Source organism: Semicossyphus pulcher, unplaced genomic scaffold (genome assembly GCF_022749685.1).
Source record: "Semicossyphus pulcher isolate SPU_LCO1_2020_fin unplaced genomic scaffold, fSemPul1.0.p SCAF_2, whole genome shotgun sequence".
Lineage (NCBI taxonomy): Eukaryota > Metazoa > Chordata > Actinopteri > Labriformes > Labridae > Semicossyphus > Semicossyphus pulcher.
In genome coordinates, this window is record NW_027211693.1 from 17,115,620 (window position 1) to 17,132,133 (window position 16,514).

Here is a 16,514-nt window from a genome sequence, read left to right on the forward strand (position 1 = left end):
CACAGTATCAGTTACACAAGAAAAGGCATAACAAGCCAGAGATAAATGTCAGACAATAAGAGAACAGACTCAGCTTATGAAACAATAAACAATAGTCGCCTACAATGGAAATTGTCATAAGTATGAAGCAACAAAACATTTTTAAATAAACAAACACACTCTGTGAATACACTTTTTACTCATACACTTAAATTAAAAGTGTTTCTGTTGTTTGTGGTCCAATGTTGAAGTGTAATAGGGCATTGAGTTCTGGTTTTTGGATTTCATATTCATTTCAGTTTAAGTTTGTTTATAAAGCATTATACTATATAAAAGTTGTCATACACACATAGTGGATGAATGCTAAGAATATCTGTTGTGTTTGGATGACTATAAGTAAGAGATTAAAATATCGCCAAAGTAACTTGTTAAGGGGTTAAAATGAACCGCTGTGCATGTTAACCCACATTGTACAGTTCTTCAACACTTACCTGACCCCAGGTGTGCTGTGTGATAATTTAATTAGAGATATAAACATGGGAAAATGTGCAAAAAAACTGTTTAAAAAAGAGTTTTAAAAACTGCATTTTTACACATGGACTCTTTGCAAGACTGGGCCTTGATTTTAGTTAACAAACCAGGACCAGGTGAGTGGATTCTTAAGTGTTAGAATAGTGATTATTCTCAGCTGCACAATATAACTCACTGGAAAGACATCATCGGCTATAATGATTAATTGAATGAAAAATAAACTAACCATTAAATGCAAACCAAATGCAGATAGAATCATTTGTTTATAGCGGCACCCTGAGCTTATTACTTGCCCACATTCCAAACTTCCTGTCTTATCAAAACATCCGTATAAGTGACCGCCTGGATGGCGCTGAATAGAGGAATACTAGTTTTGGGCCTGTGCCAGTTGAAAGGACCGAGACACACGAACACACGGTGTAAAGCAGCATACCCCCTGCAGAATGAAGGGAAGTCTCTGTGCCATAAAACGTCTCTGTGAAAGCCTGTTTCCCCCACGATTTATAGCTGTGGTAGGAAACCCCAACACAAAGTGACATTTGCTGATACAAGCCTGCAGAATGAGACACTCCAGTGTGGCAGAACGGATGTCAATTGGTCTATATTTCATAAGACAGACAGGATGGGAAGTATTAATTGAATTACATTAGAAACATTTTCTTACATCTTTTGCCTTGACCCCTGCCTAAATACAAAAGTAATGTATTTATTGGCCACCATACACTTGAAAGTGATTTTTACAGCACAATAAACGTGTTGTTGTTAATGCTGTGGACACATATAAGACATGTACGGTTTATGTAGTTAGCCATAAAATCATACATTTGCCTGAAAGGGGCTACAAACAAATAACATACATAAAAAGTCTGTACAACTGGGACTTTAAACTTCTCATAAAAACTACATGAAGGGCATTTATATGTCATGGAGACACTTTCAGCTGTCACAATAAGACGTAGTTTGCTAAAAACATAATTTACAACAACATACCAGCAGGATGCTGTGTGATACATGTGGACTGAGTTACAAACAGTTACAGAGGTTTGACTTCCTCATGTGACATAGATGAGAAAGAGTGACACCATGTGTTAAAATGAGGTATCAGAAATGATTTGCCTGAAATTGATCCAAAGCTTTGTGTTTAAATGCTGGTGGTCAATGGTCAATAGACAACACACATAAATGAATGAATTAGTTGATAATTAGACTAAATCAATGCACTTGATCAGAAATACTGCTGACTATGCAGATTTTTTGCAGACGTCTGGTGTCTGCACCTTCTTTTTTTGGCGGGCAAATAGTGTTTCCCAGCATTGAATTTAGTCGCGTCTGGTGGGAAACTTGGAAGTGGGGTGAAAATACAGAGACAAGATAAACACTGACCTAACAATACAAGACATCCTGAAGCTCTGTCTCTCTCTCGCACACACACACACACACACTCACACACACACACATGGACACACACAGAACTGACCCAATGCTCTCTGTTTGAGACTTGTTACCTACAAACAAGAGAGAGGCTGTTTGTCTTTCCTGGGATCAGTAAACATCCTCAACACAAACAAGTTCCTCTGGAGTGAGAGAGGAGAAACTCACACCGTCGGGGCAGCTGCACTCTCACTCCCGCTCTGCCTTTGATGTCCCTCGGAGAGAGCTGATAATGAAGGCCCCTTACATCTTAATTCTTTTAATTGGAGCCTGGATGTAACAGGTTGCTGATACCTTGTTGTCATTGTCTTGGCTTGATGTGGACCGAGGACAAATATCAGGGGAATCATAATCCTTGTTCTCAACTTGTGACAGAAAACCTTCTTTAAAACTCTTTGTTGTGGTATCATTTGATTACCTGAACATAACCTCATGAAAGCCCAAAACCAACCGTTCGTTAGTCCATTTGTTAACACTTTCTGACTCGGTCTATCTGCTACTAGGCTTCAAGCCCAAACCTTTAAAGCTGGTCACAAATAATTCCCTTACACAGCCAGGCTCTGCAGTTTATAGCGAACATAAGTCAAACCTGGGTAAATGGTGCATTTCATGGGGACTGTTTTTGGTTGAGAGTTTTTACTGCAGCAGTAAGGTGGGCGTTGGATTGACTCAAAATAAACTACAGTGCCCACATTAATTATGTAGTCAGAACGTGTAACTGTCAAGTCACCTTACAGAGCCTTGTTTTGTTTAAAAAAAGAAAGAAGAGAAAGAGAAAAAAGGCCTTGGATACGTGTGTCTTATACGTGTATCTGCTCTTTTGTTTCTAACTGTTGCTAAGGGGAAACCAAGGACACTCTAACTGCAGCAGCTTGCTCACCCCCCCTGTCTGAAAAAAAAAAAGGCCCTCCTCCATCTTGCCCTGGGCGAGACAGCGAGGCATTTGGTTCGGGCCACAGCTTGTGCTGCAGCCTCAGGTCCTGTCTGGCCTCCACATGACGGCTTTTAATCAGTGACTTATGAGACAAAACCCACCAGATCAAACTGTGAAACCTTCTCTTACGTGGGCTTGCAGTCATTTGTGGATTTTTTTACCCTATCATAGCTACACTGCAGCATCATAATTGTCTTTAATTATCATATTATTTGTCGGGAATTGTCTGATCTGTCAAGCATTACTTGTGCATTCCAGCTAAACATGCTAACAATGCTTGCGCCGTGTGAAATCCTTAGGGCAGCATGCTTGCTGTCTGTGTGCATCAGCAGACTATTTCCAGCCTTGCCTGTGTAAATATGCTTAGCCTCAGATGATCTTCAAGGACTCGCTTGTTTGTACCTGCCGTGTCGTTCTGCTCGTCCTCCCAGCATGACACCCTGTAGCCCAGGATCAGCCTCCCGGAGATCAAAAGACCCCGGTGATGCTTATCTGATAATATTCTTGTCCGCCCTCCCTCCTCCCTTTGAGTCCAGCCTCCTCACACTGTTGACCTGAGCCGTGCACACTGTTCCTTATGGCCCTTTGGCCTTTCCTCTTCTTATCAGCGTGATGGCCATGCCGTGATAAGGCAGGTCCAGCTTCGGGACAGAAGGAGTCCACTCTTCTAAAACCTCCACAGTTGCATAACTGGGACACTTCAGGGCAGTTAAGAGGTTATCTCAGCTCTATGCATGTGGTATTGTGTTTTACACACTTGCAAAAGGCGCAAGTGACATATCTCTCGCCGTGCAAATTATATTGATCATAAATGCATCCTGACTTGTGCAGGTAGACCAGTTTAAGTGTGCACATAAAAAAGAATCATGTCAGCCTCACTTTTCTGCTTTAATTCTTAATTCTTTTAATGCTTATTTTATTAAATTTATACCTGATCTTCTTCTTTAATTTCCTTAAATAAATAAGGCCTAAACCTGCTGTAACACAGCTTTGTTCTAACACAGACATGCGACACAACAGTGCATCTGTCTCACTGTTTGTATGCATTTATGAGTATGCAGGTCTGAGAGCAGACAGACAGGGAAGACTGGTGTCCAAAGTCACGACCCTGCCCTGACCTGGATGAAGGAAATGGTCACGCTGCTCGAGACAAAGCAGGGCAAAGGAGAGTCTGAGGGGCTGGCTGGTCAGCCTCTAACAATGGCTCCGTGCTCTAAGACCGCAGGCCACACAAAGGCCAGAGAAACCCCCTCCTCCCCGCTCCCACATTGCAATAGAGCTGGCATTTCACACCGGCCTGTGAACAGCCATTCAATCAAACTACTGTTTAACCTGACCCCTGGCCTACACAGAAATCAGGATGAGTCTGGCGGGATGTGTTTAGGTAACTGACCTCCCTGGCCTCCATCAGTCACTGCACAGCTCTGTCTGAGCACTTTGCTATTAAACATCTATTCATGCTAATCTTTACATCCCGTGTTTCCTATTTTCTATTTGAATACACGCTCCAGATATTTGTGACTGTTACTTAAAAGCATATAATCAATAGGCCACACAATAAATAATGTGTCTCGTGATGGCTGTAAGGGGCAATAGCACCCTGGGGAACAAGAGACACCACCAGACCCTTCGTCTGGGTCAACCACCCTCCAGCCGGGGTTGAGAGAAGCGACCACATGACCCTCTCTCTTCTCAATGGCCTGCTCCTCCCCTCTACCTGTACGTGGCTCGGATCAAGGTGTGGGGGCTGCATATCAAACAGACTGAGGCCTTTGATGTGGATGGAAACACAAACACTGATTTGAGCAGAGTCGTAACAGCTTATTTGTTCCCTTTAGTCATTCATTGAGCTGCTTGTTGAATGTGTATGTCTTCAAAGGGCTGCTGCTGCTGCATGCACTGGCGGTACAGTAGCCGAGGAGGCCCTGAGAGCGGCCTGGCCTCGTGGGTTGTGGGAAGGCCATCTGGCTTCCTGTTCCTTAGATTTGATATTGATTTATTGGCTGTACATGGGAAGATAAGGGGGCACCAGCTGCCAGAAGTTCTCCTCTGCATCCTCACAGACAATGGGCCTCCTGGTCATGCACATCCTGACTAAATAGGTGATGCATCATTCCTTGTTACGTTTTTACAAGGCAATTACAAACTGCACAAACATTATGTCATTTTTACTCAACTTATCTTTATAAAATCATTTTTTCCCCCTGACACAGTCCCATTTTTTTTCTCTTTTTTTGTAATCCCACAACTGATTTCAACCCCATTAAAATGTCACTGCAAATCGGTTCATATTTGATCCACATTCGCGCAATAATTTATGGATCCGCACTTGAATGCATCCCTACACAAATAACCTTCTTAAAGCTACACATTTACTGCAGATTTCAAATGTTTATGACTGTATTGAGGCACATTCTCCGGTCTGCAGGGCTGAGATAACAGTTTAAGTATTTGTCGTAATCCAGACTGTTCCCTGTAATGAGGTGCAACATTGCATTTAGTATTCCTAACAAACCCTGACAACCTTTCACAGGTTAACCCATCACTGAAACCATTAATTCAGAATTAGGCCCTTATGCATAACAAGTCTCCCGTTCCTGTGAAGTGAGCCGGGGAGTGAGCAGTTTGGCCCGAGCCTTGCAGGTCGAGGTGTGAACATGGTGCCGCAGTGAATTGTACTTATGCCTGATTTTTCTCACCAATACAACCCCCCACCCTTTAAGAATGACACATACAGACAGACTCTGGTGTCACCCACCCCCACCTCCACCCTTTCTTCCCTTTCCCCTCCCCTCCCCTGCCAACACAAGCCTGTGATGTGACTGTCTCAGATAATGAGGTGAGATTTTTATTGCAGCAGTCTGTGAGGATGACAGCGGCTCAGGCCCCTGTGCAGCCTCCCTGGTATCAGGCGCCCTCTGCTGACCGCAGCGAGCTCACACCGGATCCACAGTCTGCCCTCTCAGGTCCTCCAGCAATGCACTTCAAAGTGGGAGATCAAGGGTTGACTTGCGCATGACACCCAGAGCATGACAATGCCTCAGCCAGCCTACACCTACTGCTACGTGCCAGTCCCGGAGACACAAAGGCACACAGGCTGCTCCCGCGCTGCTCTGCTGCATGGAGGAAGCACTCATGCAGGAGGGGGGGGTGTATACATACATACAGGAAGAGGGCAGGGATCTATGTGTATTCTATATGCATACAGGCGGGTAGGGAAGGCAGTGTGAGGGGCAGAGGAAGGACAGCAGAGGAGACAGAGTGGCAGCAGATTGTTGGAGGTGTCCTGTTTGATTGCTGAAGCACTAATTGATAAGATACACCACTTATCTTTAAAGAAAGACGTCCCATTATCTCGTGTATTACAAGCACATATGACAGAGAGATCAAAGCACCTTCAAAGCGGGCCTTTTTATTGCTCCGAGGGGGGAAATGTACTTATTCTTTGACATTCTTCAGCTGGAGAAAATTTTTGAAGCAAATTGCTTGAACTTCTTTTACCAGCCTCTCGCCCTGTCTCTAAAAATTGTATTGATTAGCTGAAAACTCAATAGACTAAAATAGTAGTGCGGTTGCTTGACTAGATGAACTATGATTTCACTGCCTGTTCATCTGAGGGCAGTGAAAAGTGCTGCACTTGTTTCTGAACCATCATTGCATTGAAATTGGCCATTGAGCTTTGAGTGAAAGCCACACACACACACACACACACACAGACGTGCACACACATAGAGACACACCCTGCTCCACCCCCAGAGGAGGGAGAGAGGGAAACCTCTTGTGATCAGGCTGTCATTTCCTCTGCTCGGCTCTGTTATTCCACACAGCCTTTGTGAATGAGCCAAGTGGTCCAGCCGCAGACAGAACGCGGGCTCCTCGCATACAGCTCAGGTTGTCAGCACGGCAGGGGAGGGAGGCGCTCCTGGCAGGCCAAGACAAGAGGAAAACAAACATGGTGCTGAGACAAGAGAGCAACAATGAAGCCCTGCTGATAAATACAGTTGTTCGCTGAATCAGAGCTGCCTTATCTTGGTGTTACAATGAAGAAAATATGATTTTTTTTTGCCTGGTGGTGCAGAAACAAGATGATGATAGTGTCACCAGGAGGTCCTGTCGTACAAATCAGATTTTCTGTCAATAACCCATTAAAACAAAACAATGCACCAAAATACAAAATAAAATGTCTCTCAGCTGCTATTCAGAATAGCCTCCCAAAATCATACTTGTGTATTTGTAGTAGCTATTTATAAGCCAAAACTGCCCTCTTCTTGAGTTGGATATTCTGAAAGTTCTTTCAGTCGCAGTTGGCATGAAAACCAAAAAGTTTGAGTCTGGCGCCACCTGCAGAAACAAAGTCATCCAACAAATCCCATGCAGCATGCAGATCCTAAAAAGGTTCTCAGTGTTTCTCAAGAGGTCAGCTGAACACGAGTTTCATTCAAACATTTTAACTACTGTGATGTTTATAAGATGTACATCACTGACAAAATGAGATAAGAAAATCCTTTATTTATCCCCAGTGGGGAAATTCATGTGCTGCAGCAGCACATAGCAAGTAATAAATACAATACAGAAATAAGAATATATAAAATAAATACAATAAAATAAGAGGTATACAATTGTTATACAAGTAGGAGTATTCTTCAACTAGCTGTTGTATACAAAGGACTAAATAATTATTGCACTGACCACAATCTTTTACTTGTTCCATTGTTTATCTTTGTTAATTACAGATACACTCCTGCAGTTTTGACCTTCAAGAATGTTTTTTGGTCTTGTTTTCTGTTTTTAGGGTAAAAAACTCCATTAAGTGATTCTTCAGCCATTAGCTTTCTGTAAAAAGTAAATATTTGCTTGAAAAAGTGTTAAAGTATGGTATCAAAACATCTGGGGAAAAAGTCAACACAAGACTGTAGCTATTTAATGACATACTTGAATTGATATAGCTATATACACATTTTAAAATTCTTTATCGAGCTGTCTCTTACCTGCTGTAATATGGATCCACTGACTTGAATTCACAGAAAGAATGCCCTTCAAACTACAGACTCAGCTACTACTGTGCAGGGGGTGCCAAACGTGTCCCAGGTTTATAACAAAAAAAGGCAGAGAAGGAGAAAAAAGTCAAAATACAAAATTGCTTAAAATGAATGAATGCAACCCATTTAACATACATCTAAGTGGATACTATTTTTACTCAGGAAGCTATTGTCATCATTGTTTAAAAGTTGTCACACACAGTTAAAAGGTTTTTGTCTTCTTATATTTTTTTAAATATATATTTCTGGGCCAACAACAGTATACGGTGTTGTTTATAACAATGTATCTGAAGGCTCCTCTGAGGTTTTATCCAGGTGCAATGGCGCCCTCTAGTTACACTGAGACGTCACTCCAGCTCCCTCCAGCTTTGTCACATAACACCGCTGGACGGGACAGGAGACGGATACCTCCTCGTCCTCTATATTTAGATGTCTAACCTGCACAAACAAATCCATTCCTGTCCGTCGGAGAAAACTGAAATCATCGCAGGAAGCGGACAGGTCAACGGAGGGCCAAACAGTAATGGCCTCAGTCAAAAAAGACAACAGGCTGACGAGTTCTCAAAGCTTTATGTGCGTCGGTTTCGCCGGGTTTTTCAGTAAAACCGTCACGTCTCCCTTAGAGGTGGTTAAAATTAAGAGTCAGGTTGGAACTTTTCACTGTAAGAGGGGCTTCTGGCAAAGTTTTCTCCGCATCTATCAGAATGAGGGGCTTCGAGGATTTTGGAAAGGAAACCTGGCGTCATGTCTGCGGTTGTTCCCCTACACTGCAGTTCATCTCACAACATACAAAAAGTAAGTGAAACTGAACCTAAGTTAAGTTTGTCTCACTTTGTGTGGACTTAACATGCATATCAACAACAAACATCTTGTTGTTTGAGCGGAGTGTTTCCTAGTAACTGTGCTAAATTAGCTTGTTAGCTAACGTAGTCAGCTGATGTTGATTTAGCAAGTTTGTGTGGTGAGTAGCGTAAAGGAACAAATGACAAATATTAAATACTGTAAAAGAAAAAAAACATATTTTCAGGATAATTTTTGTATTTATTACGACGGTGAAATAACACTAAGGGGTTCGTTTAAATGGTCTGTTTACTTTTATCCTTTGAGCTAAAGATGTACTTCCTGTTTTATAGTACGAGGCTCACCTTCTATTTTCAGCCAATCAGAAGGCTGTGTTCACTCAGTCGATTTTTAAAGTGACAGGGGGTTTTCTGCCCTGAGTTTGTTCTTAGAGGTAGTTTGCGTTCCTTTATTTCATTGAATACCCAACCAATCTCAACAATATACTAGAGTTGAAAAAAGTACTCCTTCAGCCAATAGGTAACAATTATTCGGTAACTTTGATGTTAATGTTGATTAACTAGCTGATTATTTCCCCGATTTAATCAATCAATAGTTTTGTTTTAAATGCCAGAAAGAGTCTGAGCCGTTATAGTTAATAAGTATCCTGAAGACGAAGGTAACATTTTCAAATGCCTTGTTTTCTTCAACAACTTAAAGTAATCATCACACTGTTGCTGTTCTTTTCCTCGTAAAATGATTATGAACTAAATATTTAAGTAATTTCTTCTCTGTATATGCAAATATTTACTGGTTTTCTTTGTCATCTATGAAAGTAAATAGAATAACATTTGATTTACAAAACAGGTTCGGCTTTGAGAAAATGAAAAAAAGTTTTCTGACATTTAAAAATCAAGTTTACTGATTAAACTTTTCTATTCCTAAACAATTGATAATGGAAATTGGTGGTAGTTGCAACCCTAACATAATACGTATTTGTAGATTTTTTTATGATTACTTAATGGTGTTTGAGGGAAGAGGGAAACATTCGTACTGAGAGTAAATGTTGCCTGTAAGGCTGAACTCAGGGCACAGGAATACAAAACAATTCTGTTGGGTTACTACAGGACAAAGCGTGCCACTGCCGCAGTGCTGACAGCATGGCTGATTAATAAACATCCGTGCAGAGAGGAACTATAGCTTGGACAACAGTAACTGAGGGTGCAGTCATAAATACTGTAACCTGTGTCCTGTCTGCTGTCAATGTGTAACCTCTCACGTTTCAGGACACACGTGCGTGTAAACAATACCGCATCCTGACTCTGCACACCACTGTCCCGTCAGTACACCGTGTTCCAGGAAAAGAAAGCCATTTTCTGTGCACACACACACACACGCACACGCACACATGGCGTGTTATTCACTCGCTCCATGTTTGTAGGCGACTAAAAACATGTCCTCACATTTGAAAAAAACATTAACAACATGTACAATAAAAGTGCTTATTAATAAATTTAATGATTGCTGCTAGTTATAGTTTGTGCTAATAGAATATCTTTTTAAAAATGGATTAATTGTTCTGTTGAACCAATAGGTCTATACCCAAAGATATTCAACTTAGCACTGATGCAATCCGTCAATTTGATTGCTCAATGAAAATTAGCTGTCAAAACATGAGTGATGAATCAGTTAAAGTAATTTTAAAGGAAGAACCCAAATGTGAGTAACTTCTTCACATTTGCTACTTGTTTATGTTTTATATCACAATTAAATTATTGGTCTTTAACTGTTGGTTTGATCAGAATCAGAAATACATTATTTATCCCCGGTGGGAAATTGGGGCATTACAGTTGCTCTGAGAAAGCACAGAGAAATATATGTCATAAATAGAAGTAAGATAAAATGTCAAATATGTGCATTATGTATACAGTAATTAAGACATAACGATTAAATGCTGAGAAGTGGATCAATGGTGATTTAAATATGAATGCCAGAATTAAACATAATTTCCAGAATAAAGTTAAATGCAAAAATAAGAGTACGATGCAAAAAGTTATATACATAAGAGTTATTTACAAATGATCAGTGTATGCAGTATTTATGTACATATTTACATTTACATATTACACAGTTGAATTATTGCACAATTATCCAGCTCATGTAGAGTAAGAGTTCAGTTCAGTGCACAGTTAAAAGTCGGTGTCTGTGTGTCAGACACTCAGAGGGAGCAGCTGTAGAGTTTGATGGCCCCAGGCAAGAAAGACTTCCTGTGGCGTTCTGTGGTGCATCTCAGGGAATGAGTCTTTGACTTAACATGCTCCTGTGCTTAACCACCACATCTCGGAGTGGGTGGGAGACATTGTCTAAGATAACCCGTAATTTGGACAGCATCCTCCTGTCAGACACCACTATCAGAGAGTCTAGCTCCACCCCCACAGCGTCACCGGCCTTGCGTGTCAGTTTGTTCAGTCTGTTGGTGTCAGCTACCCACAGCCTGCTGCCACAGCACACAGCAGCAAACAGGATAGCACTTGCCACCACAGACTCATAAACATCTTCAGCATCGTCCTGCAGATGTTAAAGGACCTCCTCAGGTAGAGGCGGCTCAGGCCCTTCTTGTAGTTCAAACTTTAAGACTTTTCTTGGGTTCAGAAAACTTGTTATGGCCACTAAAACATCTCTTAATCTTAATGCAAAGTGATTAATCCCAAACCGCATAACCAGATTTAGAGATGTTAAAAATAGAAGCTAGTTTCAGCCCAAATTCAGTTTACATAAAACAGTCTTTGAATAATGGTTGAATAGTTCCTGAATAGTACTTTTGCTTGAAATGCCCATCCCTGGCAGATAAAAATACACTTACAACAAATGAAACATAAAAAATGTGTGTACCTATGGAACCATTCACTCAATCTGCAATCCATCCTATAACTGTTCTCCGTTTTGCCTCCTTCTTCTGTGTGCAGGATAGTCCACCTGCACATGGATGAGCTGGGCTTCATCTCTCAGTGGAGAGCCATACTGGCCGGAGGGCTGGCTGGAGTTGCTGCTGCTCTGGCCACGTACCCTCTGGAGGTGGCAGAAACCAGGCTGGTGGTTCAGAACTGCAGACAGCCCACGTACATCGGCGTATTTTACACTCTGTCCAAGATCCAGAGGAGTGAAGGGCTGCTGGCTCTCTACAGGGGGTTCTCCCTGACTTTGCTAGGTGTGTTTGCATGTTCTTACAAATGAGTTTGTTTCCTATGGTAGATGTTAAGATATCAGACATTAATGCTGCTGTGATAGCTCTGGTTTTCGCTTACTAAACAGTGCATGTTAGTATTTATATGGGTGGATAGATTTAAAAAAAATTATGGATATTAAATTTTACATTTGTCCTTTTGATGATGTGGTAGATTTTATTGATTACTTGAGCAAAGAGCAAACCGTCATGTAGTTCTGCGTTCCATCACTTTCTTCAAACAGCTCATCAATGATATATTTAACTGTATCTTGTCACTTGTCTACAGGTGCTTTTCCCTTCTCTCTGGGCTGCTATGCCGTCTACATGAACTTGGACAAGCTCTGGCAGGAGCCTCCTTTTCGCTTCACTCCCCTCCAGAACTTCATTAATGGCTGTCTTGCAGCTGGAGTGGCCCAAACCCTCTCCTACCCCTTTGAAACTGTAAAAAGGAAGATGCAGGTAATTAACCACAAGGATGCTTTCTGTATACATTTTTTGGGGCTTGACATGACTAAATGATCGGCAGATCGCGAGTTGAGCCTGCGATCAGTGTGTCGAGGACTGTAGCCTCTATACATGGGGCGACTGCTGACCAGCTGAACTAAACCAGCGCCCCTAAAGGCTAGTTTTTTTTATAGGGACAATTACAAAAAGGAATTTTAAATAGGTAAAAGCAAATTAATAAATAAAGAATATCAGAAATGAATAGGAAAGAAATAACATCAAAAAATATATAAAAAGTCAATGATTTACTTCCTGGTCTTCGTCTATTCCGGAAATTTATTTTAATATTTAATTCTTCAGGGACAGGTATGTAGCATGTTAAGTGATTCCACACACCACAGTATTTATAGCCTTAGTTAACTCACTGTTCCTAGAAGAGACAGAACAAAAATACAAACTGCACAATAAAAATATACAAAAAATTATTCAATAAAAAACCTGTGGACAATTTTAAGACTTTTTCAAATGCATAGGGATAATGCTTAACTTATTTACTTTTTATTTCATTATGTGTTTTTATTCATATTTCTGTGTTATCTGTTGTGGGTCATCTTTTTACCTGACATATTCTTGGAAACAACTGCAGACGCAACAAGTTTACAGCGCAGTAAGTTTAGTAAAGTTGTTGTAGTACTACCTTTTATCCATAAGGTGGCAGTAGCAGTGTATGTAGCCTGACTTGGTCTCTCAATGTTTGGGTACGTGGACAGTTTGAACACTCAGTAAAAATGTAACCTTTGCCTCTTTTAAAGTAAGCTAATGTGTGCTGTGTTGAATGTAAACAGTGTTTGAAAACAATGTGCAGCATGTTCACCTTAAATGACGCTTGAGATTCATTCTGCATGTGACGGAGGACACATGGTGAACAATGGTGCTGCAAAGGACAGATTACTACATCCGGTTTTATTCGCCTATTATTAGCCCCCCACACGTTTCAACACGGTCTGACAGCAGCTGGGAATGTGAATGTGTCCCGGGTCTGCACAAGCTATAGATAAGTTCACCAAAGATAGACAGGAACTATCAGACAGCAGACGAGGTGAGAGGTGTGTATGTCCAGATCATCAGAACATTACAACCATGGCACCTTATGATAGTGTTACACAATAATGTCATTTAGGGATTCAGCTCTTGTCTTGGTGTCAGAGTTAAACATCAGAGGACAGATGAAGGAATGTTTGCAGAAGCTTCGGGTAACGATTTAGGCTGAGTATTGTTTAACTCGCTGCTTCGCTTGATGTTTCCTCTACAAATGAAGCTGTTTGAAGAGTTTAACACCCGTATGGCTGCGCGTTCCCTCAGGGAACCTTCAGGCTTCTAAAGATACATTTCCTCCGTCACATGACATTCAGCCGAAGAGCTGTCGCTGTGGTTAGCAAACCAGCACAGGACAAAGTTATCATCTTTTCTAGCCTTTATTTATCCACCTAAATTTCCCCCGCCTGTATTTAAGTCTATAACAGTGTTGCTTGTTTTAAATTGTAAATAAAAGTAATGTTTAACTGATTTGTGCAGGTAATTGCCATAAAGGTGAATTGAGGAGTTGATTAAACCAGTAGATTTGAAGGTTATCAGAGTCCTTCACTGCTGATATAAAACTGATTCATAATCACTGAATGGAGTTTTGTCTTTCTTGTCATGCTTTACGTGACATTTCTTTATTACTTTATAGACATTGTGTGACACTGATCGCTGATTTACTACCCTTTATTTTCACTTTCACTCTCCTCTCAGGCGCAGAGTCCCCGTCTGCCCCATTTCGGCGGAGTCGACGTCCATTTCAGTGGGATGATTGACTGTTTCATTCAAGTGGTTAAAAACAAGGGCGTCCTCTCACTGTGGAACGGACTCACTGCAAACACAATAAAGGTACGATTTCACACTAAAGCTGTACTATCTGTCAATTATAAGGACGGAGTTCTTGTCTGCTTGTGTTGCATACAAGTATTAGGAGCAGAAATGAGTGCACGTGCTTTGGAACATGAGTGACTTTATTGTAACCCAGGGCACTGCAAAAGGGTAAGTGATGAGGGGGAGGGGGGAAGCTATGTCCAGTGCGTAATTCATAGCAGGAATATCACGAGCAAGGTGAGCAAAGTCTGTCTCTGGAACAGCATGCTCTACTCTCATATTTCAGCTGCAAATGTCATGATGGGTGCTTTATACTTGTGCAGCCTTCTGAAGAGCCGCTGAATGAAAATGAACTCTTAATTAAAACACGTTTGAAAGCAACAACTAAACCACACATCCTCCTCTGTCAGACTCTATGGTTAATATTTGAATCACATGCTTGAGTTCACTAATCAAAAGTACACACACTCATCCCTTCCTCTCAACCTCTTGTCATTCCTGTGCAGATTGTTCCCTACTTTGGCCTTCTCTTCACCTGCTTCGAGATGTGTAAGCAGGTCTGCCTTTACCGCAACGGGTACATCGTCTCACCGTTGAGCTACAAGCTTGCACCGGGGGTCGACCAGAGCCTCGGGCCGCACGAGCTGGAGGAGGTGAAGCGCTACTTGAAAAACAGGAACTTTGGGTCGTCTTTAGGAAACCGCTGGTGAATCTTCACGTGAGGATAAAGAGGAGTGCCTGCTGACCACACTTGACTTATTTGCCGGACTGAAATACTTCAGAGGCTCTAATTATTATTTAACATTGTGTTTCAGGTTTCATGTCTTCGTATAAGGTATTAACACGCATTTATTTTTCCGTCCTGTCGGCAACGATCTACCTCTTTCGGGTCTTTGTTATTTTATCTGGCAGTATTATTTGTTTCTGAATCGTTCAGTCCACCATAATGCCTGTTTTAACCAAACATTGTGTGCCTTCTACTATTTATTTTTGTGCTTATTTCAGCCATTGTGTCGTTGACATCAAATAGTGCCATAGTTTATTCAGATAGATTCCAAGTGCTCTTTTACTCCGCTTGTGTAATAGATTGTATATTTAGTGTTAAATTAATGTAACATTTTGATGCTTCATAGGTTTAAGTTGGTTTTGCACAATCATGTAAATACGTGCAAGGATTGTGATGGAAGAGATGTTAACATTAAACGTTCACTGATTCATTTTTTGTTTGTCATGTGATATTGTGTGCTTTTAAAGTCTTGATTATTTAGATTACATATTTATAATCTCTGTTGTCCCAATCTACAGATAGATAAAAATACCTCCTCAGTGCCAGTGGTGGAATGACACCTCGTGTTTTACCTAAGCACTGCACTTAGGTGTAGCTTTGAGGGACTTGTACAACAATTGAGTGTTTTCATTTTCAGCTGCTACATTTCAGAGGCCAATACAGCCTATTTTACTCAACTACGTTTATTTGATTACGTTACTAGTGATGGACAGATTAAGATCAGAAGAAAAAATATATTCAGTAAATATATTGTGAATTATAACATGTTAAGATTGTATTGATCCATAGGGGTGAATTCACAGGCTACCAGCAGTATATAAAGTAATAAAATCAGCTCCACCATTACCAACAGCAACATTCAGGTGAAATACACATTTATGCACCAATCATTTAAAAACAATAATAACTTTAACTTTGGTACTTTAATTTTGGTAAATTTGATGTTGATGCTTTTGAGTTACTTTTTTCAAACTTGATATTGGTGTTGCTACCTTTAGTAAAAGATCAAGAACTTCACACTTTCTTCTGCCCAGATTCAGAATAATATTTTTTTTCTTTATTTTTCATACTGTCTTCATTCGGTGACTCCAATTTGCCCTGTAGTTTGGGCTCTTCAAATAGTGTAACTGGTTTCCAATGATTAGTAATTGTGTTAAGTCACACTGATGTTAACCATTAACAACAATTATGTTCATTCTTCTCATAAGATTTTAATTGGGCTAACTTGGTTGACAAGTTGGATCAGTCTGCTAACACAGAGTTTGCGTGGTATCAGTCAGGTGATTAAATCATGTCCTTCTACTTCTCTGTGAGAAACTGAGTGACAGCCAAAGGACATTAACAGATGGGATGACCTTTATCCACCATAGCTTTTAGGCCTCAGCTGCTTTAAATGTGCCAGTTGACTCGACCTTGAACAAAGTCTTATAAAGAAACTTAATTCAACATAAA

The 16,514-nt window shown here is 40.8% G+C and overlaps 1 protein-coding gene across 1 annotated transcript; it reads left to right on the forward strand.

Moving 5' to 3' along the window:
- The first annotated feature begins 8,310 nt into the window (after window positions 1–8,310).
- On the forward strand, window positions 8,311–15,495 carry slc25a43 (solute carrier family 25 member 43). The gene is made up of 5 exons (XM_069670342.1): window positions 8,311–8,709; window positions 11,661–11,902; window positions 12,207–12,379; window positions 14,159–14,293; window positions 14,782–15,495. The coding sequence occupies exons 1-5, from the start codon at window positions 8,438–8,440 to the stop codon at window positions 14,983–14,985; spliced, it is 1,026 nt and encodes a 341-aa protein (XP_069526443.1). The 5' UTR covers window positions 8,311–8,437; the 3' UTR covers window positions 14,986–15,495.
- Window positions 15,496–16,514: the final 1,019 nt, after the last annotated feature.